The sequence below is a fragment of the Capra hircus genome, unplaced genomic scaffold, assembly GCF_001704415.2.
Source record: "Capra hircus breed San Clemente unplaced genomic scaffold, ASM170441v1, whole genome shotgun sequence".
Lineage (NCBI taxonomy): Eukaryota > Metazoa > Chordata > Mammalia > Artiodactyla > Bovidae > Capra > Capra hircus.
In genome coordinates, this window is record NW_017189618.1 from 272,738 (window position 1) to 286,330 (window position 13,593).

At 38.0% G+C, this 13,593-nt stretch overlaps 1 protein-coding gene across 1 annotated transcript; it reads right to left on the minus strand.

The window, feature by feature from the left end:
• Positions 1-1,776: 1,776 nt before the first annotated feature.
• On the minus strand, positions 1,777-6,962 carry LOC108634570 (zinc finger protein 280B-like). Its single transcript, XM_018044559.1, is given in 6 exon segments — positions 1,777-1,817; positions 3,878-4,126; positions 4,796-4,822; positions 5,225-5,644; positions 5,647-5,839; positions 6,954-6,962. Coding segments are annotated over 6 exon segments (939 nt in total).
• Positions 6,963-13,593: the final 6,631 nt, after the last annotated feature.

The following is a 13,593-nucleotide window of genomic DNA, read 5'->3' on the forward strand; positions in this document are numbered from 1 at the left end:
AATTATATCTGAAAGAACAAGCAAAATAGACAAGGAAATTCACAAAAGGCAATAACAAAATACTTATCTTAACAGATATAAAATATATTTGTAAACAAAACAAAGTGACATTGCCTTAAAAAATATAGAGGTATCAATATAAAAAACAGAGGAAGCTCCTGAAAGAACTCAACTCACTATTAACTATCTTTTATTTGCCGGCACAGAAAGTGACTCAAGTTAATTCTAAGAAGCAAAGCCTTGATGTTATTATCTCTTTTCAGTTGTTTTGTGCATGTGTGTGTATGTGTGTGAAAATCTCGGAAATTTAGGCTGGACAGGGAAGAGAGGGTAGAGACTTAAAGTGCCTTTAAGGAGGAGGAGGAAAGGGAGGGGGTTGGAGATTTCATTGTGTGATCTGAACAGCATTGGTGAAGCTCAAACAAGGGAGGTAGCAAGTCATGCAGGCCTAGGGGAAGAGTATTTCCAGAATAACAGTATTTGCAAAGTCTTTGGATCGGAAGGAAAGAAATGGAATTGGCTTGAGGAAAAGCAATGCCAGTGTTGTCAAAAACAGTGCACCAGTGTGGAAAATACTAGTGTAGTGGAGAATGGAAGAGAGGAGGTAGTCAGGCACCATATCACTGGAACCTTTTTAGTTGGCAATAAATAAAAATGTGTACCCCTTAGGAGCATACTTCAGAGCAAACAACAGTAATGGTGTTGATAATACTAAGCAACAATAAAAACACATAAATAAACATTTCATATTTTTACTACAGTAATAGAATAAAGGAGATACGTATACAAAAGTCTTCACATTTATTTATACATAGAAGTTTTCACCTGACACCAGAACACACACACACACACACACACACACACACACTCTTTCTACACATAAAGAAAGTGGTTTAAGCTGACACTTAGCAAAGTGCTTTGGCCCAAGCAAACTAACTGGAAAATCCTAGTAAAGTATTCAAAGTGTAAATCAATCAATCAAGCATTGAGAAGTAAATAAATACAATAGAATTTACACTCAGGAAATTACCTAAAATGCAGACAATAGACTCACTACAGCTTAGTTATCTGTAGTCCTGCCTCTTCAGTTCTAGGAGGGATGCTAACACCTTGGTGATTACCACTTTCCAGCATTTTGTGAAAGTTTAGAGAATTTAAATAAATTGAGGATGGGAAAAAATGAGAGTGGGGAGAGAAGGAGGACCAGAAAGGAAGAGGAAATGGAGAGATTTCTCCTGGCATAGGTCTACAGCCAGGATCCCAGTTTCCTTGAATGATGCACAGAGATCACTAGGTATCTGTGCCAGAAGTGGAGAAGGGATGGTATTAATACATACCTAAGGAGACTCAACTCCAGGAAACCACAGAGGCAGCCAAATGTGCTGATGTTCAGGAACCAATTCTTAGGGGTACTCCACAGGTCTGTGAAAGAGCCCTTGGAGAATGCAAGAAAAAAGGTTTCCACAAGTATAATCACAGATTAGATAGTTTGTTAGATAAGAGGAAGCATAATAACTCTAAGACCTGATAACTACTGAAATAAATGACACAATTCCTGCACATCAGACTGTGTCAAGTAAGATGAAAACTCAGTATTATTTTGATAAAATGGGAAATTACACACACAAAGAATTCACTGTTAACTGTAATACATTCGGGTCCAAGGCAAGAGAAGATACAAAACTGAAATATTCACATGTTCAACTAGGGTAAGACACATGTAACTGGAAAAAAAAAAAAAAGTTCTACAAAGGGTTTAATCACCCTGGACCATTTTTATCCACTATATTTACTATCCTCAGACAACTCCATTGTAGCTTAAGGGTAAGAGAATTAAATTTAGCCCAATTCATAAACAGATTCCCGGGGTTTGATCCTTTTCAGTTAAAACTATGGGTCCAGCACATATCAACCTGGACGTCATGGCTTTTTTCCTTGGGTATCTTACTTGCTTTACTACTGTGACTGAGACAGATATGGCTATTTCATTCTGACTGCTGCTGCCACTGCTGCTAAATCGCTTCAGTAGTGTCCAACTCTATGTGATCTCATAGATGGCAGCCCATCAGGTTCCCCAGCCCCTGGGATTCTCTAGGCAAGAACACTGGAGTGGATTGCCATTTCCTTCTCTAATGCAAGAAAGTGAAGTCGCTTAGTCCTGTCTGACTCTTCATGGCCCCATGGAGTGCAGCCCACCAGGCTTTTCCATCCATGGGATTTTCCAAGCAAAATTACTGGAGTGGGGTGCCATTGCCTTCTCCTAAAGGCCAGCCAAATGGGAAAGGGGACATAATGAATCAAATTCCCCTTCTGATCACTCAACAACCAGGTCCACGGGCACCAGGCAGCACTCTATTAACTATCTCTGCTTCTCCAACTACAGTCAATGATACACAGGGCCTGCTTGATGCTTGCAGGGGCCACTCACCAAACATAGGCATTTTAATTGTTGTCTTCCTTTAGATGTCCCTGGGCTAGGTAAAGACTCTGAGGCAGTGTTCCTTCTGCCATGGCTCCATGAGTGGAGTGAATGTGTGCCTCTTCCTCAACTGGAACAAGAAACTACAGCTCTCCGCTGACTAAATCCCATGTCTGGTCCAAACTCACATCACAGCTTCTCTATCAACTTCTCCACATCAGGCTTTCGGAGCCCAGTTATCTTAGATCAGCACAACAAAGGCACTTTGGAGAGTTCAGCACCACATGGGACCATACCATAACAAAGCCATTCCTATCTGGCTATATTAATACTGAGATCTTCAAGACATGAAAACAGTTGAAAATTACGTTGCTAAAACACTCTACAGATTATATGTATAATACTAGAGCTTTCAAACTTACAAATAACATGAAATACCAGTATGGGTTGTTACTTTTCCCGTTTCCCCCTCTCTCATTCTCTCTCAACACACACACAGACACATACTTTTTAAGTGTTAAGACAATTATATGAACACCAGGAAATGTATTTTTAAATAACATCTCAACTTTCAGATCAAACAAAACATATACAGACAGTGATGCATGTGTGTGGATGGCACTAGTTGACAGTTTTACAGCAATACTTGAGCTCCACATGCATGCGTACTTGCTGCCTTCTCACCTGGATGAAGACGTATCTGCCAGTACTGACAGGCCAAGTACAGACAACGGTTTCTCCAGGACCCTGCCCCTCATCCCTTATCACCTCTCCTCAGAGCTCTCTTCCTATGGTTGGCAACTCCCCCTGGAGCAGTGCCAGGATCTACTCAAGCGAGGTGAGGTTCCTTTAGGCCCTTCACAGGTACTACCTAATCCTGTTTCTTTGCATGAGTCCTTCCTTCCCTGGACAGGACAGGATGCCGAGGCTTTCTGGAGTACTTTTCCAGGTCATGTAAGGTGTTGGTATTCCGATCCCTCCCTCACATCTCTCCCATTTTCCTTTTTTTTCTTTAAGGAAACAGGATTCTAAACCACATATTTTTGTCTTTTTTTTTTTTTAATTGAAGTCTATTTGCTTTAAAGTGTGGTGCCCACCTCTGCTGTACAGCAAACTGACTCAGTGATACACACAAAGTCATTTTTGTTTTTTTATAGCCTTTTACAGTTTGTCACAGGATACTGAGTATAGCTCTGTGCATTCTGCAGTAGGACCTTGTTGTTTATTCTAAATGTAGTAGCTTGTATCTACCAGTCCCCTACACACAGATGAACCTTCATGAATTAAAAAAATAATAATAATTACCCATTGATTTCTCTATATTTGATACTATTGAATAATGCTATAATTTCACTTTTTTGTTTTTAATGGGGTTTTTAACTTTGACTGAAATACTTGCTTCAGACTTACTGAAAGTAGAATTAACGGGGTTTATTTTTTTATATTTTGAACTCCTACTTTTAGATTTGGGGGTTGATGGTTCAGAATCAGATGCATTCACAGTAATGGATGTTACTTCTACCAATCCTGGTTGATGAGGTTCCAGTGATACCTGAATAACAACTTTTGTTTCAGGAGACAATCCCTCTAGCTGCTTAGGCTTCTTAAACATTTGATGACCCTGGGTCTTGTGCTCCATTTTCTCTCTGAAATTTAAAAACTGTAGCTGACATTTGGAACACTGGTGAAAACTCTTTTCCCAGTGCCCTCTATAACGACACATGTATGGTGTTGCGGTTTTATTTATTCATTTTTTTTAAATAAAACTTTTCTTTTTTAAAAAGGAGGAAAAGAAATACATTTGGGACCACATTCTACCACCACACCCAAGTAATTTTTTTTTATGACAGACAAAGAATCACAATGAGATACTCACAATAAGATATTGGAAAGCACTGTGAACTAGAAATATGTACTCAATTGTACTGTATTCGGGGAAAAAATGGTGCTATGACTTAGCAAAGTGAAAAATTCTATATGCCAGATGTGATTTTGCTCTCACATTTAATGACATAAATATGGTAGAGGACATAGAAAACAACTAGTTCAGCTGGTAAAGAATCCACTTGCAGTGCAGGAGACCCCGGTTTGATTCTTGGGTCAGGAAGATTCCCTGGAGAAGGGATACGCTACCCACCTCAGTATTCTGATCTGTATAGTCTCTAAGGTCACACAGAGTTGGACACTACTGAACAACTTTCACTTTCACTTTTCAAAGTGTCAGAAAGGGAACAATTGTATTTTAAGGTAATGTATACAAAACATTGGTTTTATTTTCTGAGTATCTCACTAAATTTTAACTGTCAAGGACAATTGTCCAAAAATGAACAGATCAGGGATACAAAGTCAAAATTACAGTAATTTAGAGAGAAAAACCCCAAACTGTGTAATTCATAAAAGGCTCTGAGTAAGCTTTTGATTGAGGTTTAGATGTCAACTTAGAGTCACTGTTGGCATTTTAGAGGTCCCTAATTACAAAACCCAAGATTAGAAAACCTGAAAGTGTTTATAGAACAAATATTTTAAGAAAATCTACCAAATCATCAGTTCAGTCCAGTTCAGTTGCTCAGTTGTGTCTGACTTCTTGCAACCCCATGAATCACAGCACACCGGGCCTCCCTGTCCATCACCAACCCCCAGAGTACACCCAAACTCATGTCCATCGAGTCAGTGATACCATCCAGCCATCTCATCCTCTGTCGTCCCCTTCTCCCACCATCAAAGTCTTTTCCAATGAGTCAACTCTTCATATGAGGTGGCCAAAGTACTGGAGTTTCAGCTTTAGCATCAGTCCTTCCAATGAACACCCAGGGCTAATATCAGTTTTAAAAATTTTGAGACAAAACGGGCAAAGTAAAGTCTTAGTGTTACCATGGCATGCTCGGAAATGTGCATCCACATCTGCAAAAAATGATGATCTGTAACTGCAAACCTGGCATACATAGGGCATTTCACCAGGCTTGTGATTGTCTTTCATGTGTTCTAAGAGAACCTGATCTGTCTCAAAGGACAACTCACAGATTTGACAGACTGCGGAGGGCCCCTGGGGAGTGTGGACACTTTCAATGTGACACTGCAGCTGGAAGGGAGTAGGAAACTGGCGGAGGCAGTGCTGGCAGGTGGTGTGGTTTTTCCAGCTGTCACCTCTCTGCCTCTCAAGTTCCAAATGGTGCTTCATGTGATTCATAAACTTGACATTTTTTAGAACTTTCAAGCAGCTGAGGCTTTAAACACTGTGTGGGTCTTCGGTTCTGGCTGCCCAACTCCTATATGCTCTCCATAGTAGAAGTCATGAAGTAACACAATCAGATTTCCTTCTGTGGGATCAACAATCTTGTCTGGACTTGCTAAACTTGGAAAATCAGTTTTTGTCAGTCCATTTTCCCCTAAAGGTCTTACAGGCTTGCAACGAACACTGTCCTTTGGAAAAGGTGTCGGACAAGGTTCTCTATTCTGAGCGTGGCTTAGTGAGGTATGCACACGGTCTGGTGTGCTTTGCTGAGTAGTCACTGTATGAAAAATACCTGAAGGGGAAAAACCTAAAGAATGTTCCCCTATAATGCCATCACTGAGCTTAGGCCTTCTGGGATTTCTGCTATTTGTTTCACAAGTGGAAAGTCACTTTGATACATGAGGACTTTTATTCATATCTCCTGCAGAAACTGCTCTTTCTACTGGATGCTGCCATGAACTTGTGAAGGTAATCAAAAGGAGAACATAACTCTGAAAACCTATTAGGCACTATTTGTGGTGAAATGTTTTTACAATCAGCTTTAGACAAAGGCTCAATAATAATAGGACTAGCTGCTGATCTTTCTCTTCGGAGTCAGAAACTGGCAAGACAGCCTTTGCTTCTGATCTTTCCTGAAGTGACCATACCTTTTTCTCCTTGAACATGAACCTGGGGTAACTCTGTTCAATATGTTTGAAACAACTGGTTCTGAATTTGAGGTCATCCCAACAAAGATCACATCAACATCTTCATTTACATGTTCCACTCCAACCAAGATCAGTTCAGCATCTTCAACATCTACTTGTTTCGTTTCTCACACTTTTCTGTGGTTCTGGCTCGTGTTCTTCACACAACATATATGGTGGTTCCATATTTTAAATACTTTCGTATTCTTAGAGGGTGCGGCCACAAGTCCCAGTGCTTCCTTTATACAAACAGCCACCTATGTATAAACATCTACATATTAGTTAAGTATAGAAAAATGCACTATTTGATTATCTCCACAACTCTAGGGTAGTTATAAACACCCTTATCTTACAGATAAAGACACTGAGCTTCAAAGAAACTAAATGACAGGTGAAAAACCTATGACTACAAGTCTACATGTCTCTAGAATTATAGCTTTGTCCCATGTTGATTTAATCTCTTCTATTTAAAAAACGAAGAAAAAAAATCACTGATCATTAGGTGAAATCACATGTAAAGGAGGAGTATGTTTACAAAAGTACTATTGTACAGTGTTTAGAAACAAGGACTTTAGAGTCAAAGAAGAGTTAACTGGAATTCTTAGTTACCACTCACCAGCTGCATGTTTTGAGGAAATTTTTTAACTTTTAAATGTGTTTCGGTATCTTAAAGACAAACATGTTTATTTCTTAGACTTAAGGCTAATGGCTCTTTTTAAAATGCATCTTGTTGGGGGGCGGTCCTAGGATGGTGGAGGAATAGGACGGGAAAGCCACTTTCTCCCTCACAAATTCCTCAAAAGAACATTTCAACGCTGAGCAAACTCCACAAAACAAATTCTGAAGGCTGGCAGAGAACATCAGGCAACCAGAAAAGCAGACCATTGTCTTCAAAAACAGTGAAGCCCTATGGGTGTCCCTCAATGTGGAGAAACTTTTCATCTTTAACCTAGATGTTTTATCATCGGTGCTGTATAGATGGAGAAGTCTAGAGGCTACTGTAAAAATAAAACTGAAAACCAGAAGCAGGAGGCTTAAGTCCAAAGCCTGAAAACATCAGAGAACTCCTGAATTCAGGGAACATTAAGCAATAGGAGCTCATCAAATGCCTCCATACCTACTCTGAAACCAAGCTCCACCCAAGGGTCAACAAGTTCCAGAACAAGACACACCATGCAAATTCTCCAGCAACACAGGAACACACCCCTGAGCTTCAATATACAGGCAGCTCAAAGTTACTCCAAAACCTTTGACGTCTCATAACCCATTACTGGTCACTACATTGCACTCCAGAGAGAAGAAATCCAGCTCCACCCACCAGAACTCCAACACAAGCCTCCCTAACCAAGAAACCTTGACAAGCCACTGATACAACCTCACCCACAGTGAGGAAGCTCCATAATAAAGAGAACTCCACAAATTACCAGAATATTAAAAGGCCACCCCAAACGCAGCAATATAACCAAGATGAAGAGACAGAGGAATATTCAGCAGGTAAAGGAATAGGAGAAATGCCCACCAAACCAAACAAAAGAGGAAGAGACAGGGAATCTACCTGAGAAAGAATTCCAAATGTTGATAGTGAAAATGATCCAAAATCTTGAAATCAAAATGGAATCAAAGATAAATAGCCTAGAGACAAGGATTGAGAAGATGCAAGAAAGGTTTAACAAGGACCTAGAAGATACAAAAAAAGAGTCAATATATAATGAATAACACAATAAATGAGATCAGAAACACTTTGGAGTCAACAAATAGTAGAATAACGGAGGCAGAAGATAGGATTAGTGAAATAGAAGATAGAATGGTAGAAATAAATGACTCAGAGAGGAAAAAAGAAGAATGAATTAAAAGAAATGAGGACAATCTCAGAGACCTCCAGGACAATATGAAATGCTCCAACATTCGAATTATGATTCCCAGAAGAAGAAGACAAAAAGAAAGACCATGAGAAAATCCTTGAGAAAATAGTTGAAAACTTCCCTAAAATGGGGAAGGAAACAATCACCCAAGTCCAAGAAACACAGAAAGTTCCAAATAGGATAAACCCAAGGCACATATTAATCAAATTAACAAATATCAAACACAAAGAACAAATATTAAAAGCAGCAAGGGAAAAACAATAAATAACACTCAAGGGGATTTCCATAAGGATAACAGCTGATCTTTCAATAGAAACTCTTCAGGCCAGGAGGGAATGGCAAGACATACTTAAAGTGATGAAGGAAAATAACCTACAGCCCAGATTACTGTACCCAGCAAGATTTTCATTCAAATACGAAGGAAAAATCAAAAGCTTTACAGACAAGCAAAAGCTGAGAGAATTCAGCACCACCAAACCAGCTCTCCAACACATTCTAAAGGATATTCTCTAGACAGGAAACACAAAAAGGGTGTATAAAACCCGAACCCAAAACAATAAAGTAAATGGTAACGGGATCATACTTATCAATAATTACCTTAAACGTAAATGGGTTGAATGCCCCAACCAAAAGGCAAAGACTGGATGAGTGGATACAAAAAAAAAAAAAAAAAAGCCCCTCTATTTGCTGCTTACAAGAGACCCACCTCAAAACAAGGGACGCATACAGTCTGAAAGTGAAGGGCTGGAAAAAGATATACCACGCAAATAGAGACCGAAAGAAACCAGGAGTGGCAATACTCATATCCGATAAAATAGACTTTAAAACAAAGGCTGTGAAAAGAGACAAAGAAGGCCACTACATAATGATCAAAGGATCAATCCAAGAAGAAGATATAACAATTATAAATATACATGCACCCAATATAGGAGCACTACAATATGTAAGACAAATGCTAACAAGTATGAAAGGGGAAATTAACAATAACACAATAATAGTGGGAGACTTTAATACCCCACTCACACCTATGGACAGATCAACTAAACAGAAAATTAACAAAGAAACGCAAACTTTAAATGATACATTAGACCAGTTAGACCTAATTGATATCTATAGGACATTTCACCTCAAAACAATGAATTTCACCTTTTTCTCAAGTGCTCATGGAACCTTCTCCAGGATAGATCATATCCTGGCCCATAAATCTAAACATGATAAATTCAAAAAAATTGAAATCATTCCAAGCATCTTTTCTGACCATAATGCATTAAGATTAGATCTCAATTACAGGAGGAAAAACTATTAAAAATTCCAACATAATTCCTCATTACAGGAGGTTGAACAACACACTTCTGAATAAACTACAAATCACAGAAGAAATCAAAAAAGAAATCAAAATATGCATAGAAAATAATGAAAATGAAAACACAACAATCCAAAACCTGTGGGACACTATAAAAGCAGTGCCAAGAGGAAAGTTCATAGCAATACAGGCATACCTCAAGAAACAAGAAAAAAGTCAAATAAATAACCTAACTCTACACCTAGAGCAACTAGAAAAGGAAGAATTTGAGAACCCCAGAGTAAGTAGAAGGAAAGAAATCTTAAAAATTAGGGCAGAAATAAATGCAAAAGAAACAAAAGAGACCATAGCAAAATTCAACAAAGCCAAAAGCTGGTTCTTTGAAAGGATAAATAAAATTCACAAACCATTAGCCAGATTCATCAAGAAGCAAAGAGAGAAAAATCAAATCAATAAAATTAGAAATGAAAATGGAGAGATCACAACAGACAACACAGAAATACAAAGGATCATAAGACTACTATCAGCAATTATATGCCAATAAAATGGACAACGTGGAAAAAATGGACAAATTCTTACAAAAGTACAATTTTCTAAAACTGAACCAGGAAGAAATAGAAAATCTTAACAGACCCATCACAAGCACGGAAATTGAAACTGTAACCAGAAATCTTTCAGCAAACAAAAGCCCAGGTCCAGACGGCTTCACAGCTGAATTCTACAAAAAATTTTGAGAAGAGCTAACACCTATCCTACTCAAACTCTTCCAGAAAATTGCAGAGGAAGGTAAACTTCCAAACTCATTCTATGAGGCCAAAACCTGACAAAGATACTACAAAAAAAGAAAACTACAGGCCAATATCACTGATGAACATAGATGCAAAATACTCAACAAAATTTTAGCAGTCAGAATCCAACAACACATTAAAAAGATCATACACCATGACCAAGTGGTCTTTATCCCAGGGATGCACAGATTCGTCAATATCTGCAAATCAATCAATGTAATTCACCACATTAACAAATTGAAAAATAAAAGCCAAATGATTATCTCAATAGATGCAGAGAAGGCCTTTGACAAAATTCAACATCCATTTATGATAAAAACTCTCCAGAAAGCAGGAATAGAAGGAACATACCTCAACATAATAGAAGCTATATATGACAAACCCACAGCAAACCTTATCCTCAATGGTGAAAAATTGAAGGCATTTCCCCTAAAGTCAGGAACAAGACAAGGGTGCTCACTTTCACCGCTACTATTCAACATAGTTCTGGAAGTTTTGGCCACAGCAATCAGAGCAGAAAAAGAAATAAACGGAATCCAAATTGGAAAAGAAGAAGTAAAACTCTCACTGTTTGCAGATGACATGATCCTCTACATAGAAGACCCTAAAGATTCCACCAGAAAACTACTAGAGCTAATCTATGAATATAGTAAAGTTGCAGGATATAAAATCAACACACAGAAATCCCTTGCATTCATATACACTAATAATGAGAAAGTAGAAAAAGAAATTAAGGAAACAATTCCATTCACATTGCAACGAAAAGAATAAAATACTTAGGAATATATTGACCTAAAGAAACTAAAGACCTATATATAGAAAACTATAAAACACTGATGAAAGAAATCAAAGAGGACACTAATAGATGGAGAAATATACCATGTTCATGGATTGGAAGAATCAATATAGTGAACATGAGTATACTACCCAAAGCAATTTACACATTCAATGCAATCCCTATTAAGCTACCAGTGATATTTTTCACAGAACTAGAACAAATAATTTCAAGATTTGTATGGAAATACAAAAAACCTATAATAGCCAAAGCAATACTGAGAAAGAAGAATGGAACTGGAGGAATCAACTTGCCTGACTTCAGGCTCTACTACAAAGCCACAGTCATCAAGACAGTATGGTACTGGCACAAAGACAGATATATAGACCAATGGAACAAAATAGAAAGCCCAGAAATAAATCCACACATGTATGGACACCTTATCTTTAACAAAGGAGGCAAGAATATACAATGGAGTACAGACAATCTCTTTAACAAGTGGTGCTGGGAAAACTGGTCAACCACTTGTAAAAGAATGAAACTAGGTCACTTTCTAACACCACACACAAAAATAAACTCAAAATGGATTTAATACCTAAATGTCAGACCAGAAACAATAAAACTCCTAGAGGAGTACACGGCAAAACACTCTCCAACATAAATCACAGAAGGATCCTCTATGATCCACCTCCCAGAATAATGGAAATAAAAGCAAAAACAAATGGGACCTAATTAAAATTAAAAGCTTCTGCACAACAAAGGAAAATACAAGCAAGGTGAAAACACAGCCTTCTGAATGGGAGAAAATAATAGCAAATGAAGCAACTGACAAACAACTAATCTCAAAAATATACAAGCAACTTATGCCTCTCAATTCCAGAAAAATAAACGACCCAATCAAAAATGGGCCAAAGAACTAAATAGACATTTCTCCAAAGAAGACATACAGATGGCTAACAAACACATGAAAAGATGCTCAACATCATTCATTATTAGAGAAATGCAAATCAAAACCACAATGAGGTACCACTTCACACCAGTCAGAATGGCTGCAATCCAAAAATCTGCAAGCAATAAATGCTGGAGAGGGTGTGGAGAAAAGGGAACCCTCCTATACTGTTGGTGGGAATGCAAACTAGTACAGCCACTATGGAGAACAGTGTGGAGATTCCTTAAAAATTGCAAATAGAACTGCCTTATGACCCAGCAATCCCACTGCCCGGCATACACACCGAGGAAACCAGAATTGAAAGAGACACATGTACCCCAATGTTCATCGCAGCACTGTTTATAATAGCCAGGACATGGAAACAACCTAGATGTCCATCAGCAGATGAATGGATAAGAAAGCTGTGGTATATATACCCAATAGAGTATTACTCCGCCATTAAAAAGAATACATTTGAATCAGTTTTGATGAGATGGATGAAACTGGAGCCGATTATACAGAGTGAAGTAAGCCAGAAAGAAAAACACCAATACAGTATACTAACACATATATATGGAATTTAGAAAGATAGCAATGACGACCCTGTATGCAAGACAGCAAAAAAGACACAGATGTGTAGAGCGGACTTTTGGACTCAGAGGAAGAGGGAGAGGGTGGGATGATTTGGGAGAATGGCATTGAAACATGTATACTATCATGTAAGAATCGAATCGCCAGTCTATGTCCAATGCAGGATACAGCCTACTTGGGGCTGCTGTATGGTGATGACCCAGAGAGATGTTAAGGGGAGGGAGGTGGGAGGGGGGCTTCATGTTTGGGAACGCATGTACACCCGTGGTGGATTCATGTCAATGTATGGCAAAACCAATACAGTATTGTAAAGTAAAATAAAGTAAAAATTAAAATAAAAAGAAAATAAAATGCATCTTGTTTTGTAGTAAAATTGAAAGAAAACATCTTAAATGCACATTACAACTGATTTACACATGCTAATTTCATAAACATTAATAAAGAAAAATAGGTAGCAAATTCAAAATATAAAGTATCTATACATAGTTAACAAACAGCATGATTCAATGTCAAGCACTTAACACAGGCCAAGCATACTGAGAATGAACTATTTGGATAATCTCACCCCAATTCCACACTGATATGCCCTAAATTCCTCCCTCTAATCCTTACTAAACTTAAATCCAACAATGCTTCATACTTCACTCCACATGTCTCTTCCCCACATAGCAGGCAAAGTGATGCCAGTATTTCTGTAATACCAGTATAAGACAGAGACATCACACACACACACATCCTATATGACTTAAGAATACAGAGGCAAGAGTCTTCAACAAAATACTGACAAACGAAAACTAACAACATTAAAAAAATATTATATACCATGATCAGGTGGGATTTATGGAGGTATGCAAAGTTGGTTCATTATATGAAAGTCAATCAACATTATGACATTTTAATAGAATAAAGGGCAAAAAATCACATCTGCCTGCAGAAAAAGCATTTCCTGAATCTATCACATTTTCATAATAGGGGTTAAAAAAAATAACTAAGAACAGAAGAGAACTTT